Below are 17,380 nucleotides of genomic sequence, written 5' to 3'. Positions count from 1 at the left end.
GTTGTACGAACGGTTCAAATGAGATCAAAGTTACGTGGGCCGCACAATGATGTATTTATTATATCCACACCGTTCATTCATTTTTTGAGATCATTTTGTGGCATCAAATCATATCCAAAGCTCAAATGGACCACACCAAAAATAGCAGCGAGGATAATAATTTTCACCGTTAAAAAATTCGTAGGCCCACCATAACGTTTATTTTCCATCCAATCTGTTAATAAGAAAACAAATACATGGATGAAGAGGTAAAACCAATTTCATATTGATCCGAAGCTCCTGTGACCCCAAAAGGGTTTCAATGGTAGACGTTCAATCCCCCGCTGCTTTTTGCGGTGTGGCCCAATTGATATTTAGATTTGTCTTATTTTTCGAATCAAGCGTTAAGACGAGCTCGCCAAATGGATGGACGGTTTGGATATAACACATACCTCATGATGGAACCCACAGAACTTGCTGACGTCAATACACCAGCTATATAGCCGGCGTGTGGTAGATGTATAAACCGATGGACGGAGTGAATTTCTCGTGAACATTGGGGTGGGCCTACGTAGCTGCCGCTACAGAACTTCCTGTTGGCGGGGGCACAGGCAACTCGCGTTCGTCTGGTAGGCATGCATTTGGAAATCAAACCCGTGGCTTAGAATAAGCCGTCCAAAATTGTAGGTCCATTTAGACTGTTCATAAACTATTTGAGAATCAGTGGTTGTGATCGTTAATGGCTGGTCTGGCGCGTGGAATTCAGTGGGATTATAAGGGATGGTATTGTCATATTACTTCTGATAATAGCGCCCATTATTTGGAATGCGTGGTTTTTGTCGCCTATGTTTTGTCTTCTTGAATTCTTTGCTACAGTACTGGATTGCGAGAATCCCGCGCTTTGAACTCTCCACCGGAATCATCCGGTCCATTGAGCACACCGCAGAGTATGGTTGAACTCATGGCATGGTTTGATACGGGGATGGCTTCGGAGGTTCCACACGGTATTCATGTTCGGAGAAATGCCTGGCAGGACGGCTTCTAGCAAATGAAGTGACGTCAGTAGGTTTGTAGGCCCTACTATAATGTATGTGATGTATCCTCACCGTTCAACCATTGGGAGAGATCCTTTTATGGCATGAGCCAAAAAATGAATTAGATCAAAAGCTCAAGTGAACCTCACCATAGAAAACAGTGGAGATAGTAACACCCACCGTTAATTCATTTTTTGGCCCACCAAGATGTTTATTTGATGTTAAATCTATTTATGAGTCAGCATAGACGTGGATGAAGGGAAAACACAAATATCAGCTTGATCGAAAACTCTTTTAACCCCTAAACCCTATTGTTTTCTGTGGTGGGGTCCACTTGAGCTTTAGATCTGCATCGATCTTTGAATCATGCTATAAAGTGGTCTCTCAAAATGATTGAATGACGTGGATACAACACATACATCATGGTGGGGCACAAAAAAACCTTGGGATGCCACTTCAGTAGCAAGATTGCTAGTCAACCAGTCTAATGCTACACAGAATCCTAATCCCAGGAAGATTGGTTTACATGTGGCACAATGGAATTATGACATCTTATCTCAATTTCATGATTTTTACTAAGCATGTTTAGGATCTATTCCCAACATTATTGCTCCAACTTTAGATATCCAAATATGCCATGTTAATTGCATGGGATCAAAACATCCCACGGCGTACCTGACACAATCATGGGATGAGTTGTAACAAGCTAAATCCCATGTCAATCCCAGTCAACCTGATTGCTGGTTTGTGAGACGTTGCCATTCTCCAATGAGTGTAGTTATTCCCACGTGTGTTTCACGTGTACCCCGCCTGTTCGGAGCTCCCACAGGCGGAGGCTCCAGGGACCACCGAGGGGCACCATGATGTATGGCTTTTATCTACACCGTCCATCCATTTTCCTGTTTCATTTAAATTATTATCTCTAAGATAAAGCTGATCCAAGGCTCAAGTGGACCACACCACAGGAAGCAGCGGTGCTAAGGACGCTCACCATTGATATCGTCACATATGATGAAGTGAAAAAACAAATATCATTTTGATCCAACACTTTTGTGGTCCCCCGAGAAATTTTCAATGGTTGGAATTAAATCCCCATTGTGTGATCCACTTGAGCCTTTTATTTTCTTTATTTTTGGGCCAATAATCTAAAATGATTTGGAAAAATAGATGGACGGTGTGGATGAAGATACTGTGCTAGAAACCTAAGTGGACCCACTGCTATATTTGTGAGAAATCCACTCAGTCCATCCGATTTTTGAAATAATTTTAGCATATGGGGCTAGACATGAACCGAATCTAATAAGTGTGCCAAAACCGTGAGGATTAAAAGTCTATAGTTGAAATATCCATGGGGCCATAGAAGTTTTGAATCAAGATAATAGTTGTGTTTTCAGTTCATCTCAATAGGAATGATATTATGAATGGTGTGGATGGCATGTAAACATCACTGTCGACCCAGGGAGGTTCAACAATAGTAATTTTACCACCCACCTTTTCGTTTGGTGCGGCCTACTTTATTCTTGGATCCTTTTAATCATTTTTGGTATAAGTCCTAAAATGAGCGGATGGACGGAGTAGATTTCTCATAAACATGATGGAGGGCCCCACCTAGGTTTCGCGCAGGAACCTCCTGCGAAAGGCTTTCGCAGATATCGTCCTGAAAACGCGACATTGGATTTGACATTTGGACTTTAGGTCGTTGTCGGATTTTATAATTTTCGGCACGGAGGATATTTACAGAGTGCTACTGCTATCCGGTTTGTCCTATGGAGATTATGTTTTCGTGAATCCAAACCGTTGATATGATGTTACTCACACAGTTTGGCCTATAAAGTAATTCAGATGAAAGATCCTAACGATAGAATATGTGACCTTTGAACAGTTGCTGCATTTTCTTTCTTAACTGTATACTGGCTACCTACTAAGGGTTAGATTTTTTTGGTCCATCCATAAGATCTGGTTCTTAGGCCATCCGCAGTGGGGCTCACAGTATCAACAGCTTGGATCGGTAAACCATGGGCCCCATTTGTGAAAATTAAAACAGTAATTTACCACGAGGATTTTCGCGAGCATTGCATGATACTTTTTTAGTAAAGATTTCGGTCAACACCGTGCCAAAGGGTCGGGCATCGTCTCATGCTGCATCTTTTTCTTTGTTTGTTTGTTCCTTTTTATTTTAAGATAACTCTTTCTTTCATGTGATTTTGGCTAATTTTTGTCAAATATTGAAAGTCGGTCCGGATGGGCGAGTACTCGGGATCCGAATGCCATAGGTCCACCTACCCACTATAGTGTAGAAAGGATTTTATCATCCCTTTGATTCTATAGTTAAGATGCCTTGGATTACGATTAATGGCTTAGATTGTCGAGAAGTGGGCCTAATGGATAAAAAGATATATTCCTCCCCATTTTCTCTAAGAATTTCCTCATTTTAAGGAATTTTACTAAAATGAATCTGGACAGTTTGGATGAGGCAGAGGTTATATTGTTGGGTTTTTCCAAAATAAAGAAAAAAAATTGTTGGGTTTTTTTTTAAAAAAAATGAGAGGGTTGTGGCTTTCGGTGATTGTTGGTTACCATTTGTTTGTGAATGGTGGTGCGTCTTGGTGAATGGAGCATCATTTGATTTTGAAATAGCGGTGAAATGATGATATTAATAGTGGAAGGATGCCATTAATGAAGAGGCATCATCTCATGTAAACATGAAAAGGCACGTGTCTTCTTATGAAATGGGCTCTTTAATGTCCCTTGAAACTTTGTAAAAACCCACTTTCGAGTCATTTTGAATCATAATAACTCCAACAATCTCCTCTCCGTCTTCTCCATTTTCCATTTTGGGGTTTTTTTTTTTCCATAGATAGTTTCAGATTTTTCAAGGGGTAAACTGCAAACTGTTAAAAAGTCAGAATAAACTGTAACAGTATAGAAGTCAGGGGTGTACAGTATAAAAGTGTGTCTAAGTACGAATTTTTTGGTTTTGTAAGTCGAAGCCCACATTTCTCCAGTTTAGGATAATAAACTTATTGTAAGCTAGAGGCGGATTTGCTGTAATCCTCTTACCAATTGGTTTAACCACCAATAGGGTGCAAATATCACCTTTAAGATAGTGACATCGTAATGGGCCTTAAGCCTAACTTTAAGTGAGTGTTTTCCTTTCTTTCTGCCTCTACTCTTTCAATTTCAAAGCAATATTATGGCCTCTTCTATGGGCCATCCTGACTTTATTTGAGTAACACCATTCAATTGCTCAACTTTCTTTCGATGGTAATCGAGAGTGTGTCTCTTCCTCACAGTGCTCAAGTTAGATCACGCACTTACTCAAGATCCTCCTACACTGCTTTCCAATAATGATACGGCCTAACAAATTCAAAAGCGATAAGATTGGGTGCGTAACGACTATTTATGAAAGGGTCACCTCTTTAACGCTCTTTTCCACATAATCCATCCACACAACAACAACACAGCACAACTCCAAAAACAAATCACATGCATTCCATTAACCAAAATTGTCGCAATACAAGTAGTGCAACAATACATGAATCACGACTAGGAAAGCATGAAAACAACAACATCTAACACTTCAAACTACCACAAAAACTACAACCACTAACAGCTACCACACTACAACAACTCCAACTACAGGCCAACAACGGCCACACACAGAAAGAAACACCAAACAAAGCAAAGACGGCCACGACGATGCTACTCGTCGGAATCAGGAGACGGAGGCGGAGCACCCTTATCCTGCAAGCAACACAGGATAGACTTCAAAGTCCGAGACATCTTCTTGAACTTGTGCTTAACCAAGCCTCGAAGATCAACCATCTCCTGGCGTAAAGCAGCTTGCCCTTCTTCAAGCCGTGTAAGACGGGCATCTCTGGCAACCTGCTCTGCGCCCTGCTCTGGCACCACAGGAGGAGAGCGATCACTCGAATCCTGTGCCTCAATCTCTTCCTCATCTTGCTCTGCTTCTTCCTCAGACTCCGCACCGCCTTCAGCATAACTCTCATCATCACCACTCTCAGACCCGGCCTCACCCTCAGAGGCAAGCCGACCAGAACCAACCTCCATCAGCTTAATGGTCCTCAAGTTGATATAGCGAACAGGGACCGGCTTCTCAGCTCCAAGCCTATAGCCGAACTCATGTGCGATCTTGCAAATAAGGCGGCCAAAGGGAAGAGACTCGGTCCGTCTACTCGAACGAGCGATGAGAATAATCTGACGTCGTCTACCACAAAAAGAAGATTGCTAAGGAATTGTGGCAGGCACTGCTCGCCAAATATATACCTGAAGATGAAGGAAACAAAAAATTCCTTATGAGTCGGTTTTTAAAATTCAAAATGTTGGATGAGAGACCTGTCCTCGATCAAGTACATGAGTTGCAGGTCATCATCCACTAGATTGTTGTCGATGACACTAATCTTGACGAATCCTTTCTAGTATTTACCATAATAGCCAAACTACTAACTAAATGGAAGGATACTAGGAAATCTATGAAATTGAGAAATGAGAAAATATCTTTAGAGGATCTCCTGGAAGAAGAATCTAAGCTCCGTGACAAAAAAAAAAGAACAAAAAGAGACCTTAGGTAATGCTAATCTAGTTGAGAATAGTGTGAATCAGAAATCAGAGAAGCCACCTTTCAAAAAGGCTGATTAACTCAAACCTAATAATCAATGGTTCAAAAAGAACACATCGAAGAAGGGTCCAAGCTTCTTTTGCAAAATCCCCGGCTACTTTAAGAAAGACTGTTGAAAATACAAAAAAGAAAATGTAAGAAAAGAAATGGCAAGTTAATATGGTAGAAGGTATGAATCTAGCAATTGTCATCTCTGAGGTCAATATAGTGAGTGAAGATGTTGAATGGTGGGTAGAGTATGGCACTACTAAACATGTTTGTAGAAATTGCAACATGTTTAGTTCCTACGAAATAGTGTGGGATGATCAAGAACTATATATAGGAAATGCCTCCACAATCAGGGTTGTTGGAAAAAGGGCAAGTACTGCTCAAGCTAACTTCCAAAAAAGTCCCAACTCCAAGTACATCTCACTCACTCATCCCCATTTTTTCCTTCTCCGTGCATGATCCAAGGCAAGAGGTGGCAAGCCACCTAGGATGGCCTAGTGGACCTAAAACAGTCCACTTGGATTTGCGGTAATGATGCTAGGATCAACCCACTAGGACATATGCTTAAATTAGTTCACTTGAACATGTGTGAATGATGTTGGAGTTAGTTCACTTGAACATGAGTGAATGGTGCTTGAATTGGGTCACTTGAATATGTGTGAATGTTGCTTGACTTAGTTCACTTGAACATGTGTTTATGATGCTTAAATTAGCTCACGTGAACATGTGTGAATGATGCTTCAATTAGTTCACTTGAACATGGGTGAATGATGCTTGACTTAGTTCACTTGAACATGATGCTTGAACTAGTTTACTAGAACATGTGTTTATGATGCTTAAATTAGTTCACTCAACTTGTGTGAATGATGCTTGACTTAGTTCACTAGAACATGTGGTTGTTGGGGATTTGAGCTACGGAATCACACGGATCTAGATCTAGGATAGCAATCCAATGGCACCAAGCACACACAAGAGAACACGCAGATTTAACGTGGAAAACCCTTTTGGGAATAAACCACGACACAAAGCAACAAAATTCCACTATAAAATAGAATTTACAAAGAGAGGACTTACCCGATTTAAACAACCTCGAATCTCACCCTTGCTACACCCTTTAGAAACCCTAAAACCCTTTTAGGAACCCTTGGAACCCCTTTAAAAAGCCTTAGCATACCCTAGAATAGCCCTAGGGACCCCTATTTATAGTTTAGGAGACTCCCCTTCCTCACCTTTGTGAAACCGCCCCAAATTTACGTAGTCTGCACAAAATCCGCGCGCTATCTGCGTAACCCTCGACTAGTCGAGCCAGGTCCTTGACTGGTCGAAGGGCACCCTCGACTGGTTGAGCCTGACCCTCGACTGGTCGAACAGCTCGGACACCTAAAAGAAAAAACACGCTGGACTTCGAGTCGAGTTCTCCTCTACTGGTCGAGCTGTCCTCGACTGGTCAAGTAGCGCGGGAATTACAGATTTAAGACATCTGATTACAACAGTGGTTATGATGCTTAAATTAGTTCACTTGAACATGTGTGAATGATGCTTGACTTAGTTCACTTGGACATGTGTGGTTGATGCTTGACTTAGTTCAGTTGAACACATGTGTATGATGCTTGACTTAGTCCACTTGAACATGTGTGAATGATGCTTTCTTAGTTCACTTGAACATGTGTGAACGATGCTTGATTTAGTTCACTTGAACATGTGTGAATGATGCTTGAACTTAGCTCACTTGACTAAGTCCACTTGGCTCACTTGAGCATGGGTGTATGGTGCCAATATTAGTTCACTTGACCATTGTGTTAGTTGTACACAAACCAATCCACTCAACCTTGTTTGGTGGTGACTAAAACAGTCCACTATTTGAATGTGATGTGTGTGCAAGATAGACCAATGTTCAAGTGTATTAGTGTGACAAGTTAGATCTATGAGGTGCACATTATGTGTGTGTACAAGTAAAGACTCTTGCTCAAGTGAACACGTGCAATAAACTAGACAAATGGTATGTGCACAAGTGTGTAAATTACATCTCTTATTCCATGAGGAATCATGTATAGACTAGCCATTTTCTTAAGTAGCAAATCATGTGTAAACCTACTATTTGATAACTTGCTAACGTAAAAGAATTTCCTCTCGAATCATACATAAGAACTCATGCATGTGCACCATGGAATGGTTGGAATTTTTAAACTCATGTGAATGGTTAGAACCTTGAGATGGTTCGGATTTGTGAGCTCATATGGATAGTTAGAACCTTGAGATGGTTCGGATTTGTGAGCTCATGTGAATGGTTAGAATCTTGGGATGGTTTGGAATGATGAACTCATGTACCCCATGCATGTGGATGGTTAGAATCACAAGGATGCTTTGGAAACTTCGGAAAATTTGGGAGGGACAATTGAATCCCCTAGGTTGAAAATCCCTGAAGCCAAATAAAAGGGAACATCGAGGGGTCTCTTGGGTGAGTCCCTAAACCTCACTTGGTACCAATTGGGACCTTCATTGTCGGGTCGGTGTTCACACCCCAAGTATAGGGTTGTGATGTAGTAATAAACTCGGTAAGACCGAAGTCGAATCCACAAGGACTGAAACCTGTTCGTAATATGAAAATAACTAGAACTAAAACTAGAATAAGATGAAATCTAAATCAAGTAAATATGAGGGAATAATGGTGAAATAGGAAACTAAAATTTGTAGAATTCAAAGGTAGGAAACTAGGGATTTAGAGGATTCATTTGTAGAGATCAGAGATATCTACGCTTGATTCATGAACTCAACTGGACATTTCCCACTTTCTTTTTTCTTCTCAAACAATCAATCTATCCTTTCAAATTTCTAAACAGAACAATAACTAATCATTCATATGCATATGGTTACAATTATCTACATTCATAGCGCCATGAGATTATTAATTAGTGTATATCATCTTATGAAAATAGGGTGTGTAAAAGTATTAGCCCCAAATAGAGTCCTGTTCTTTTTCTGGATTCAGCAAATTTTGTTTTTCAAGGATGGGAATCTCCATTATAGATGGGTGGACTGAAAGGAACAAAGGTGTTTTTGGATGCACTGTCTATTTGAATTGAAACAACTAATCTGTTGAAGTGTAAAATGACAATTTGCAATTTTCTTCACATTCATACCAAGGTGGAATAGGCTCCAAATTGCAATTTGGAATCTTTTTAGTCAGGCTTGAAAGAAACATAACAGCAATTTGAGACTACTAGTGTGAACAGGCAATCAACCATGGCCTTAAGACTCTAATGTGACTTGTGCGTGTCGACACAGACCCGGTAGGACCTAATCCAGTTCGATACCATGCCATGAGTCGCCCCCGTGAGACATCCCAACTCAGGTGAGTCCCCATTCAACTCAGGATCGAATGAGTCGGACAGAGTCACTGAGTCTTTTAACCATGCAATCTACTTTCACAAATCATAATTCAATCCAGTTCTACATCCAAATGGGCGACTGAAAGAAAAAAATATCAACCTGAGGCCCACATTCAAAATTCAAGTGCAACCCACCAAGCTTATTTCAAGAGAAATCACTGAGATGAATTACACACCTGACTGAATTCTGTCCCATCTTCATCCAGTTGGAAGATATATCACTAAAGCTCAATCTGAACTTCCTATGATCTAGTTTTCAAAGAGATGAAAGGTATATGAATTAGAGTGGACTCCGTCACAAAATCATGCCCATGAGACAAAGTAAACAACAGAATTAAACCAATTCGCAACCAATCTGAAGATGTATGAATGTTAGGAGGGATTCCATCATCCAACTATGTCCAAGGGGCAATGGTGAACAACAGAGCTGCCTATTTTCACAATCAAAATAAGGGAAAAGAAATACTCAAAGCCATCGCAGATCCATTGTAATTTCAGTCGCAACAAACCATTAAAAACTAAAAGTATTCCTATTAATCAAACTAAAATCAACATAAGTTCAGTCTAATATAAATCAGAGCCGTAGAATCATTCTCATCCTGCCACAAGCTTCACCTCTTAGCCCTAGCTAAGAGGTTTAGCAAATCATGGCCATGATAAACTATCCTCTAAAAAAAACATAAATTAATAATAAAAAAAAAAGAAACGAAGGGCAGAATACTCTGTTTGGAACTTGCTTCATGTCAAGCGCTCCCTCGCTCTCTGTTCCAAGTCCAGGCAATGGATTGAATGCCTTTCTCTTTCTTCTCCTCGTGCGTAAGGGCTGGAGTCGGTGCGTGGAGAAGATCTCCTTACGCAGCATGAGAACCGATTTCCTTTTACAGCAAGGAATCGGCAGAATAGGCGGTGCAGCTTACGCAGCCGGTGATCAGAAACTTCGTGCGGCCTGCTGTTCATCTTCCGATCAATTCTGCCAGCGTGGAAGTGGATAAATCTTCCCTCTCTATCATTTAGACGGTTCAGATCAAGGCCAAAACCCAGACCATGGACGCACAACCGCCCGGAATGTCTGGGTTTCTCGGATGTGCGAAGATTTACGTAGGGGGCCGCGCTAATGCTTGGTGGGGCCCACTTTCTTTGGCGTTTGAGAAATCCACTCCGTCCATTGAATGATCCTCGAAAAATTAGTCGGGAATAGTCAGTTTTGGGTTGGATTCGGTGTGGCCCGCCGGTAATTTTATTGCACCGTTTATTTTCCATTTGAATGGCTAAAATCAGGTTCTCACTGTTTCTTGGAAAATTTCCACCTAGGTCTTGGTCCTGTAGGACTCTGATGGATGGTCTGGATCGGACCTCTGACTCGTGATGGTGGCCCACAAGAATGGACCGCAGGTCCCTGTTCCGAAATCCCCTCAGGCGGGATTTGAATTCAAATACAGGTTGGGTCAGCGCATGCTGACCGACTTGGTTGATTCGGTGCGGCTCGGCCGTGCATAAGCAGTGCACACGCATCACTGGGTAGGTCCCACAGTGATGTTCTTGATAAATCCGCTCCATCCATTTGTTTTTTCAGCTCATTTAATGGGTTGAGACCAAAAGTGAAGCATATCCAGATATCAGGTGGGCCCCAGTTTGATAATTCATGGGCTGATCTAACTGTTGGGCCACTTCCACAAGGATCCAAGGGCTAAAATTCGACGTGTACGGTTAAGTTATGTTCCTTAGCCAGATATGAAGTTTCGCACCAAACGGATGGTGGGAACCCTGTGATCTTGCATTCTGGATGAATTTCAGGCCTTTTTATCGTGAAATATTGGATTTTCTCGAATCTCGGGCGTGTAAATTCTTCGATCTTGGTCCCCTGGAGTCTGTCCCTTGCCTTGGTGACTTCAGAGCGTCAAATCAATGCTTTTAGCATCCTTTTGCAGTCCACGCTCGTAAATACACCTTGCATCACAAACACGATTAAAATAGGGTGTTAAACGGTACCATGTTCATAAAATCAGGCAATAATTGGGGTCTAATATGCAATATTTGACCCTTAACAGTCGGGTGGGTGAGCACATGTTGCAAGAGGTTCACATTGTCGACGTTAGGTGTAGAAGAGGTGTAATGAGCCTATAGAATATGTTGCGATAAAAGGGGTTTCTTATCGTCAGGCTGTGTCAGGTAACCATCTGGGTGTGCAACAAGTTCCCACTGTCAAGGTCGGATAGTGGTTGTGAAAGTTTTGGCCAACTGGTGTAAAATAGCCCTGGCTGTTCAATGAAGTTAATTGTATTGAGATGTGTTGGCTATTGCATCCATAAGCATCACATTCATAACTATCTCACATCATAGTTTTATATATGTTTCCCAAATCAACATGTTAATTGCAATTAACTATAGCAAGATGTGTTTAATTATCTCATATGCATAGAGATGTACTCAAAGGGGCTCATTAATCTCATCCAAGTTGTTATTTCTAAAATTTCAGGATGACCCGCAGCGATAGCCTAATACCTGACGATATTTTCCTTAGTATATTTTGTAGCTTGGCATGGATTTGTGGATATTTTTCTTAGTTTATTTTTGGAAGCATTTATTGTAATATTTGTGTTGAGAATGAGTATTGTTTCGCAATATCGAATGTTTATCGAATAAGGTTGATGCTAGTTACTATTGGTTGAATGTTGTAATGATTGAATGAGTGATTACGTGCTTAGTACTCAATAAAAAAAAACTTTATCCCAAGTTGCACCTTTAGGCTTGGTGTTGGGGTCGCTTGTGTATCTGGACACTGGGATCAGGTCATGATAGTTGAGTTCTGTCTATTTTCTCATCTGTTTCTTCTTTCTTTGTAGGTGAAGAAGATACCAGAAACATTTCCGTCAGTTGAGGATTATGTGGTGTCATATATCTTCCCTCTAATAGAGGAAACACGTGCAGACTTGTACTCTACTTTAGAAGCAGTCTCTGATGCTCCTTTTGCGGAAATAACAGCTATAAAGGAATCAAAGCATGCGTCAGATTTATCTTACTTCATTGAAGTTAGTGGTTGGAAACATGGATCAGGTCTTGGTAACAGTGAAATTTACAAACCAATCCCTGGAGATATTTTGATTCTTTCTAATAGGGTTCCGGAGGTTGCAGCAGATCTTCAAAGATATGGCACGACTTATTTTCTGGCATCAGTTACTGATCCTGAAATTCTTTTTACTGATGAAAAAGAAAATTCAAAGTCAGTTACTTTGGTTTCTGAAGTTGAATCGGACAATGAATACCACAAAGGTTTTGGTATTAAAGTATCAATGAGCATTGAAGTTGCAGATGGAATGGGGAATTCACTTTATGCAATTTATCTTACAAATCTAACGACAAACAATCGGATCTGGAAGGCTCTAAGCTTGGGGATTGATGAGGACAACAAAAATCTGAATATGATCAGAGAGGTTTTGTACACCAAGCCCTTGGTATGTAGACCTGATTCTTCTGCTTTTTCTGTAATTTAGTAGAATTACATGATACATTTGCATGGCATGAAAAAATGGCAATCCATATGCACGGACTCTACTGTAGTGGCATACATGTATCTTATCAGAACAGTCCAATTTTTAGGTCCCATTTTTCATTGTTCATAACTGAAAATCTTAGTAAAATGATGATCAGAATTATCCAATTGGTGACCTTCAAATTGATTATTTGGTTTAAGGTACTTGTGCCATGTATACAGTGGCTCTAGGGTTGTCAAACGGTAATGCCTGGCTTGGTTTGGCTTTGATTTTGAGCGGCACCTGTCTGGATGGGCATACACTGCTAGCAATAGTATAACAAATAAATTAGTACTACTGTTGTTGCTAGTCATACTTGCTTCTGCATATGTTTTCATTGGCTCTTCTGCATATGTTTTTATTGGCAGTGATACTGTCTAACGTCATTCTTGATTTTCACTCAAGGCATAATTTTCTCATAGATGTAAAGAGTAATGGTTTTTATATTTTTTCTTGTCAGGACGTGAGCACATGCAATGCCTGTTCTTATGGACAAATAGATGTTTGGGCTACTAAATTCTATGGTGATTTAATCTCTTTAAATTTGAATGCCTCACAAATGCATGCAATATTAAGTGCTTTAACGGCTATACAGTGCAAGCATTCGCATTCATTCAAACTTATCTGGGGCCCACCAGGGACAGGAAAGACAAAAACCACTAGCGCATTGCTGTGGGTGCTCTTGGACATGAACTGCAGGACCCTTACATGTGCACCAACAAATGTTGCAGTCACACAAGTTTGCTCACGTCTCTTGAGCTTAGTCAAAGAATATCGTGGACGGAATAATGAAAATGGATTCTCTTGTTTTTCATTGGGTGATGTGGTGCTATTTGGAAATAAGGATCGAATGTCAATAGATGAGAATTCTCAACTTGAAGAGATATTTTTGGACTATCGTGCTGAACAGCTTGCCAAATGCTTTGCACCCGCATCTGGATGGAAACACATGCTAGTTTCATTGATATCTTTACTTGAAGATTGTGTCCCTCAGTATCATGCTTATTTGGAAGACGAAACAGAAGAGGAGACTGTTAGTTTTAGGGAGTTTATAAAGAAGCGGTTTAAGGCCATTGCAGTACCCCTTTCTGACTGTATGAGGCTTCTGCGGGTCCATTTAGCTAGAAATTTCATTTCTGAAAATGAATCTGCAAACATCGGTGCTCTTTTCAGTTTGCTTGAAACTTTTGGAAGTTTGTTGTGCACCAGAGGGGTTTCCAATAAAGAACTAGAGGAGATTTTTTTGCCTGAAGATCCATTGAGTGAATATTTTCCATCTACAGATGTGCCGCTTAGTGCCCATTACATGTTGGAGGGCTCTGCCAGAAAAGCTTTGGACAAAATGAGAAGAGAATGCCTTCGTATTTTAAGAGTTCTTAAAGACACTCTTCACTTACCCCTTATTATTGGTAAGGATTGGATAAAAGGATTCTGCTTGAAGAATGCTACGCTCATTTTCTGCACTGCTTCGACTGCTTCTTTGTTGCGCTACTATGAGATGGAACCTTTGGAAGTTGTGGTTATTGATGAAGCTGCACAGTTAAAAGAATGTGAGTCGGTTATTCCACTTCGAACCAGGGGTATACAGCATGCTGTTCTCATTGGAGATGAGCGTCAGCTGCCTTCTTTGGTGAAGAGCAAGGTCTGGGTCTTCTCCTTTATAAAATTCTGCAATCATTTCATTTTTATTTTGCTTCATTAATCTTTTGGGCTTCATTATTTTGTTTTAGGTCTCTGAGGAAGCTGGGTTTGGAAGAAGTCTTTTTGAAAGGTTGGGTTTACTGGGGCATCAGAAACATCTGCTTGATATTCAGTATCGCATGCACCCTGCAATAAGTGCTTTCCCGAATGCCAAGTTTTATAATGGCCAGTTATTAGATGGTCCAAATGTCACAGATGCTAGCTATGAACAGCATTATCTTCAGGGAAGTATGTATGGTTCTTATTCATTCATACACATTGCTGATGGAAGGGAGGAGATGGATGATGTTGGAAATAGTCGGAAAAATATGGTCGAGGTGGCTGTTGTCTTGAAAATAATCAGAAGCCTTTTTAAATGTATGAGTACTTTTTGTTGATTACTTTGTTTCTGATATAGATATTTCTGGTTCTTCAGTGTTCCCGAAATATTAATGTGACATTTTCTTGTTGTAGATTTCTTCTTGATGTTAACTTTGTCAAATTTAGTTTCTGGTACATTTGAAAATTTCTCTCCAAAACTATTATGTACTGGTAGTTATAGAAGAATTGTAGATTTCTAGTTACCAATATGCAAGGAAAATAGGAGAAGGATAAGATAAGATCTATTAGAGGAAAAGGAAAAAGATAAGAAAGAAAATAGGAGAAGCTTTCTTACATCGGATGAGGGTGTGGACCCATGGTCTTAGAGGAGAAATGGATCCACACACTGCTACCTAGTAAAGGATACGTGCACGTGTTATAACGCTGTTTTGATACCATGATTAATTGTAGATTTTAAGGTATCTTTCATTCAACAATGCAATGAGGCCCAATATGGAATATTTCCATTTAAAGTCGATTAGAAAGCGATCATATTAGTTACAACTTGCAACCATACAATTCAGATTAATTTGTTGCAAAAATCAAATCTTCTCTCCTTTTGAAATTAAATCTATCGGATTGTGGAGATCAATGGTGGGCCCACCATGGGATGATAGGCCATGTGAGGGACTGTGATTACTCCCTTCATTAGGTGTGATGGGTGTTTTACAGATGAATGTGCAGGATAGCTGTACTCATCTGAGACAATCATTGATTTCTGTGACAGTAATAATCTAACCGTGAAAATGCCCCTAAGCCTATGGGTAATATAGAATAGAACCTAGCATAGTATTTCATTATAAGGGCTCTTTTGACAGCATGAATTTGAACTTCTGTGGAATTGAGAGGATTTTAGTCTGTATGGAATTGAGTTGATTTGAAATCAGAGCTTTGAGGTGGGATTTCAAAAAGAACTCTTTTGGAGGATTTGGATCCCTCTCAAATTCCTAGCTACCAAACTCCTAAAAAACAACAAATTCGCCAAAATCCATCTCATTCCGCTCTGCCAAATGAGCCTTAAGAGTTCTAACAATGGATAAATGATACTTCTCTATCTGACACTTCTAACATTGTACTTTTGGAGGATTTGGATATCTCTCAAATTCCTATCTACCAAACGCCTAATAAACAACAAATTCGTCCAAATCCATCTCATTCCACTCTGCCAAATGAGCCCTAAGGGCATGTTTGGGCGGTGGGATTAGAAGGGATTAGGTGGGATGGGATTCATCTGGTCCTGTGCCAATTCCTCTCCATGTTTGGGAAGAATGGAAAAGCCTGGAATTAGAATTTATTGGAATTGCATTGGTCCCGTGCCAATTTCACTCAATGTTAGCAAGTTGTGTAGTTCCCAACATGATGTGTGGGCTATATCCACACTTTCCACCCATTTTTTGAGATTATTTTAGAGCATGGGCCAAAAAATCAGGTAAATCTAAAGCTCAAGTGGACCACACCATAGAAAGCAACGGGGATTGAATACTTACCGTTGAAAACTTCTTTGGGGCCACATAAGTTTTGGATCTACCTCATTTTTAGGCCCATGCCATAAAATGAGGTTATAAAACAAATGAACGGTTTAGATACAACACACGCTAGTTATTCTCAGTAATTTCAAATGATGGTGGGTATATCCATTCAATGTACCACCATATTACCAACAAAGCCTGACATTAATCTTATCCCATGGCAACAGGGGACAATCCCTGCCATAGGTAATAATTATATTTTTTGAATCCCATCCCACCTAATCCCTTCTAATCCCACCGCCCAAACAGGCCCTAAGAGTTCTAACAATGGATAATTGATACTTCTCTACCTGACACTACTAACATTGTACTTTGTTCTTTGTTGTCATGGGGTTGGATCCTTGTTCCTTCTGGGGTGGATGATTCCTAATCATCTGATCCTCCTTGTCATGAAGTTGTAATGTTTCCTCTCTTTAACAAAATTATCATTTCCATTTCAAGAAAAAAATATACTACCTCTCGTTGCTGGCGTGTCTATCTTGTTTCTTGTTTTTCATGTGATGAGTCTTCGAGTGTTGAATGCATTTTGAAAGTCAAATCTTACGACAGTTGTTGGCTTGTGTTGATTGGCCTTGCATAATTTAAAATTTCTAAGGAATGTACTTATTGCTTATGAATTAATTTATTGAATTTGATATCAGATGTTTCCGCTGGTTTTGTTCATTTTAGTTTAATGTCCTCATGGTGGGATGTATTCTCTCGTGATTCGCAAGACTTACCGTACGTATTTACTCAGCGCTCTAATAAATTTTCCTTTTGTAGCATGGGATGGTATGGGGCAAAGCCTCAGTATAGGAGTGGTGTCCCCATATAGCGCTCAAGTTAATGCAATTCAGGAGAAAATTGCAAACCAGTACGAAATGCACAATGGCTTTTCTCTAAAGGTTCGGTCTGTTGATGGGTTTCAAGGTGGCGAGATGGATATCATAATACTTTCAACTGTCAGGTCCAATAGCAAGGGATCAGTTGGGTTTCTTGCGAATTTTAACCGAACGAATGTGGCCTTGACAAGGGCTAGGTATTTTTCACACACAACCCCACCGGAAATGTTACCTTAGTTATTAGTCCCATCAGGAGGAGGTGTTCTCGGTCATCGTTATTTACCTTGAACTTCTTAGTGTAAATCTTATCTTAATTACTAGTACCATCTAAAGGTGCTTTTGGTCATTGTCTTTTGCCTTTGATTATTTGAACTTCGTAGTTTTAGTCAAGATTTCTATTTAATTACTTG

At 40.2% G+C, this 17,380-nt stretch overlaps 1 protein-coding gene across 1 annotated transcript in view; it reads left to right on the top strand.

The window, feature by feature from the left end:
* Window positions 1-17,380, top strand: part of LOC131236918 (uncharacterized) — a 38,373-nt gene that overhangs the window by 1,204 nt on the left and 19,789 nt on the right. The window contains exons 2-5 of the mRNA XM_058234452.1: window positions 11,873-12,481; window positions 13,020-14,201; window positions 14,290-14,617; window positions 16,912-17,167. Of these exons, the coding sequence (XP_058090435.1) occupies window positions 11,873-12,481; window positions 13,020-14,201; window positions 14,290-14,617; window positions 16,912-17,167 (2,375 nt within the window). The remainder of the gene's footprint in view (window positions 1-11,872; window positions 12,482-13,019; window positions 14,202-14,289; window positions 14,618-16,911; window positions 17,168-17,380) is intronic.

This window comes from Magnolia sinica, chromosome 2 (assembly GCF_029962835.1).
Source record: "Magnolia sinica isolate HGM2019 chromosome 2, MsV1, whole genome shotgun sequence".
NCBI lineage: Eukaryota > Viridiplantae > Streptophyta > Magnoliopsida > Magnoliales > Magnoliaceae > Magnolia > Magnolia sinica.
This window is presented reverse-complemented; position numbering and strand designations above follow the sequence as displayed.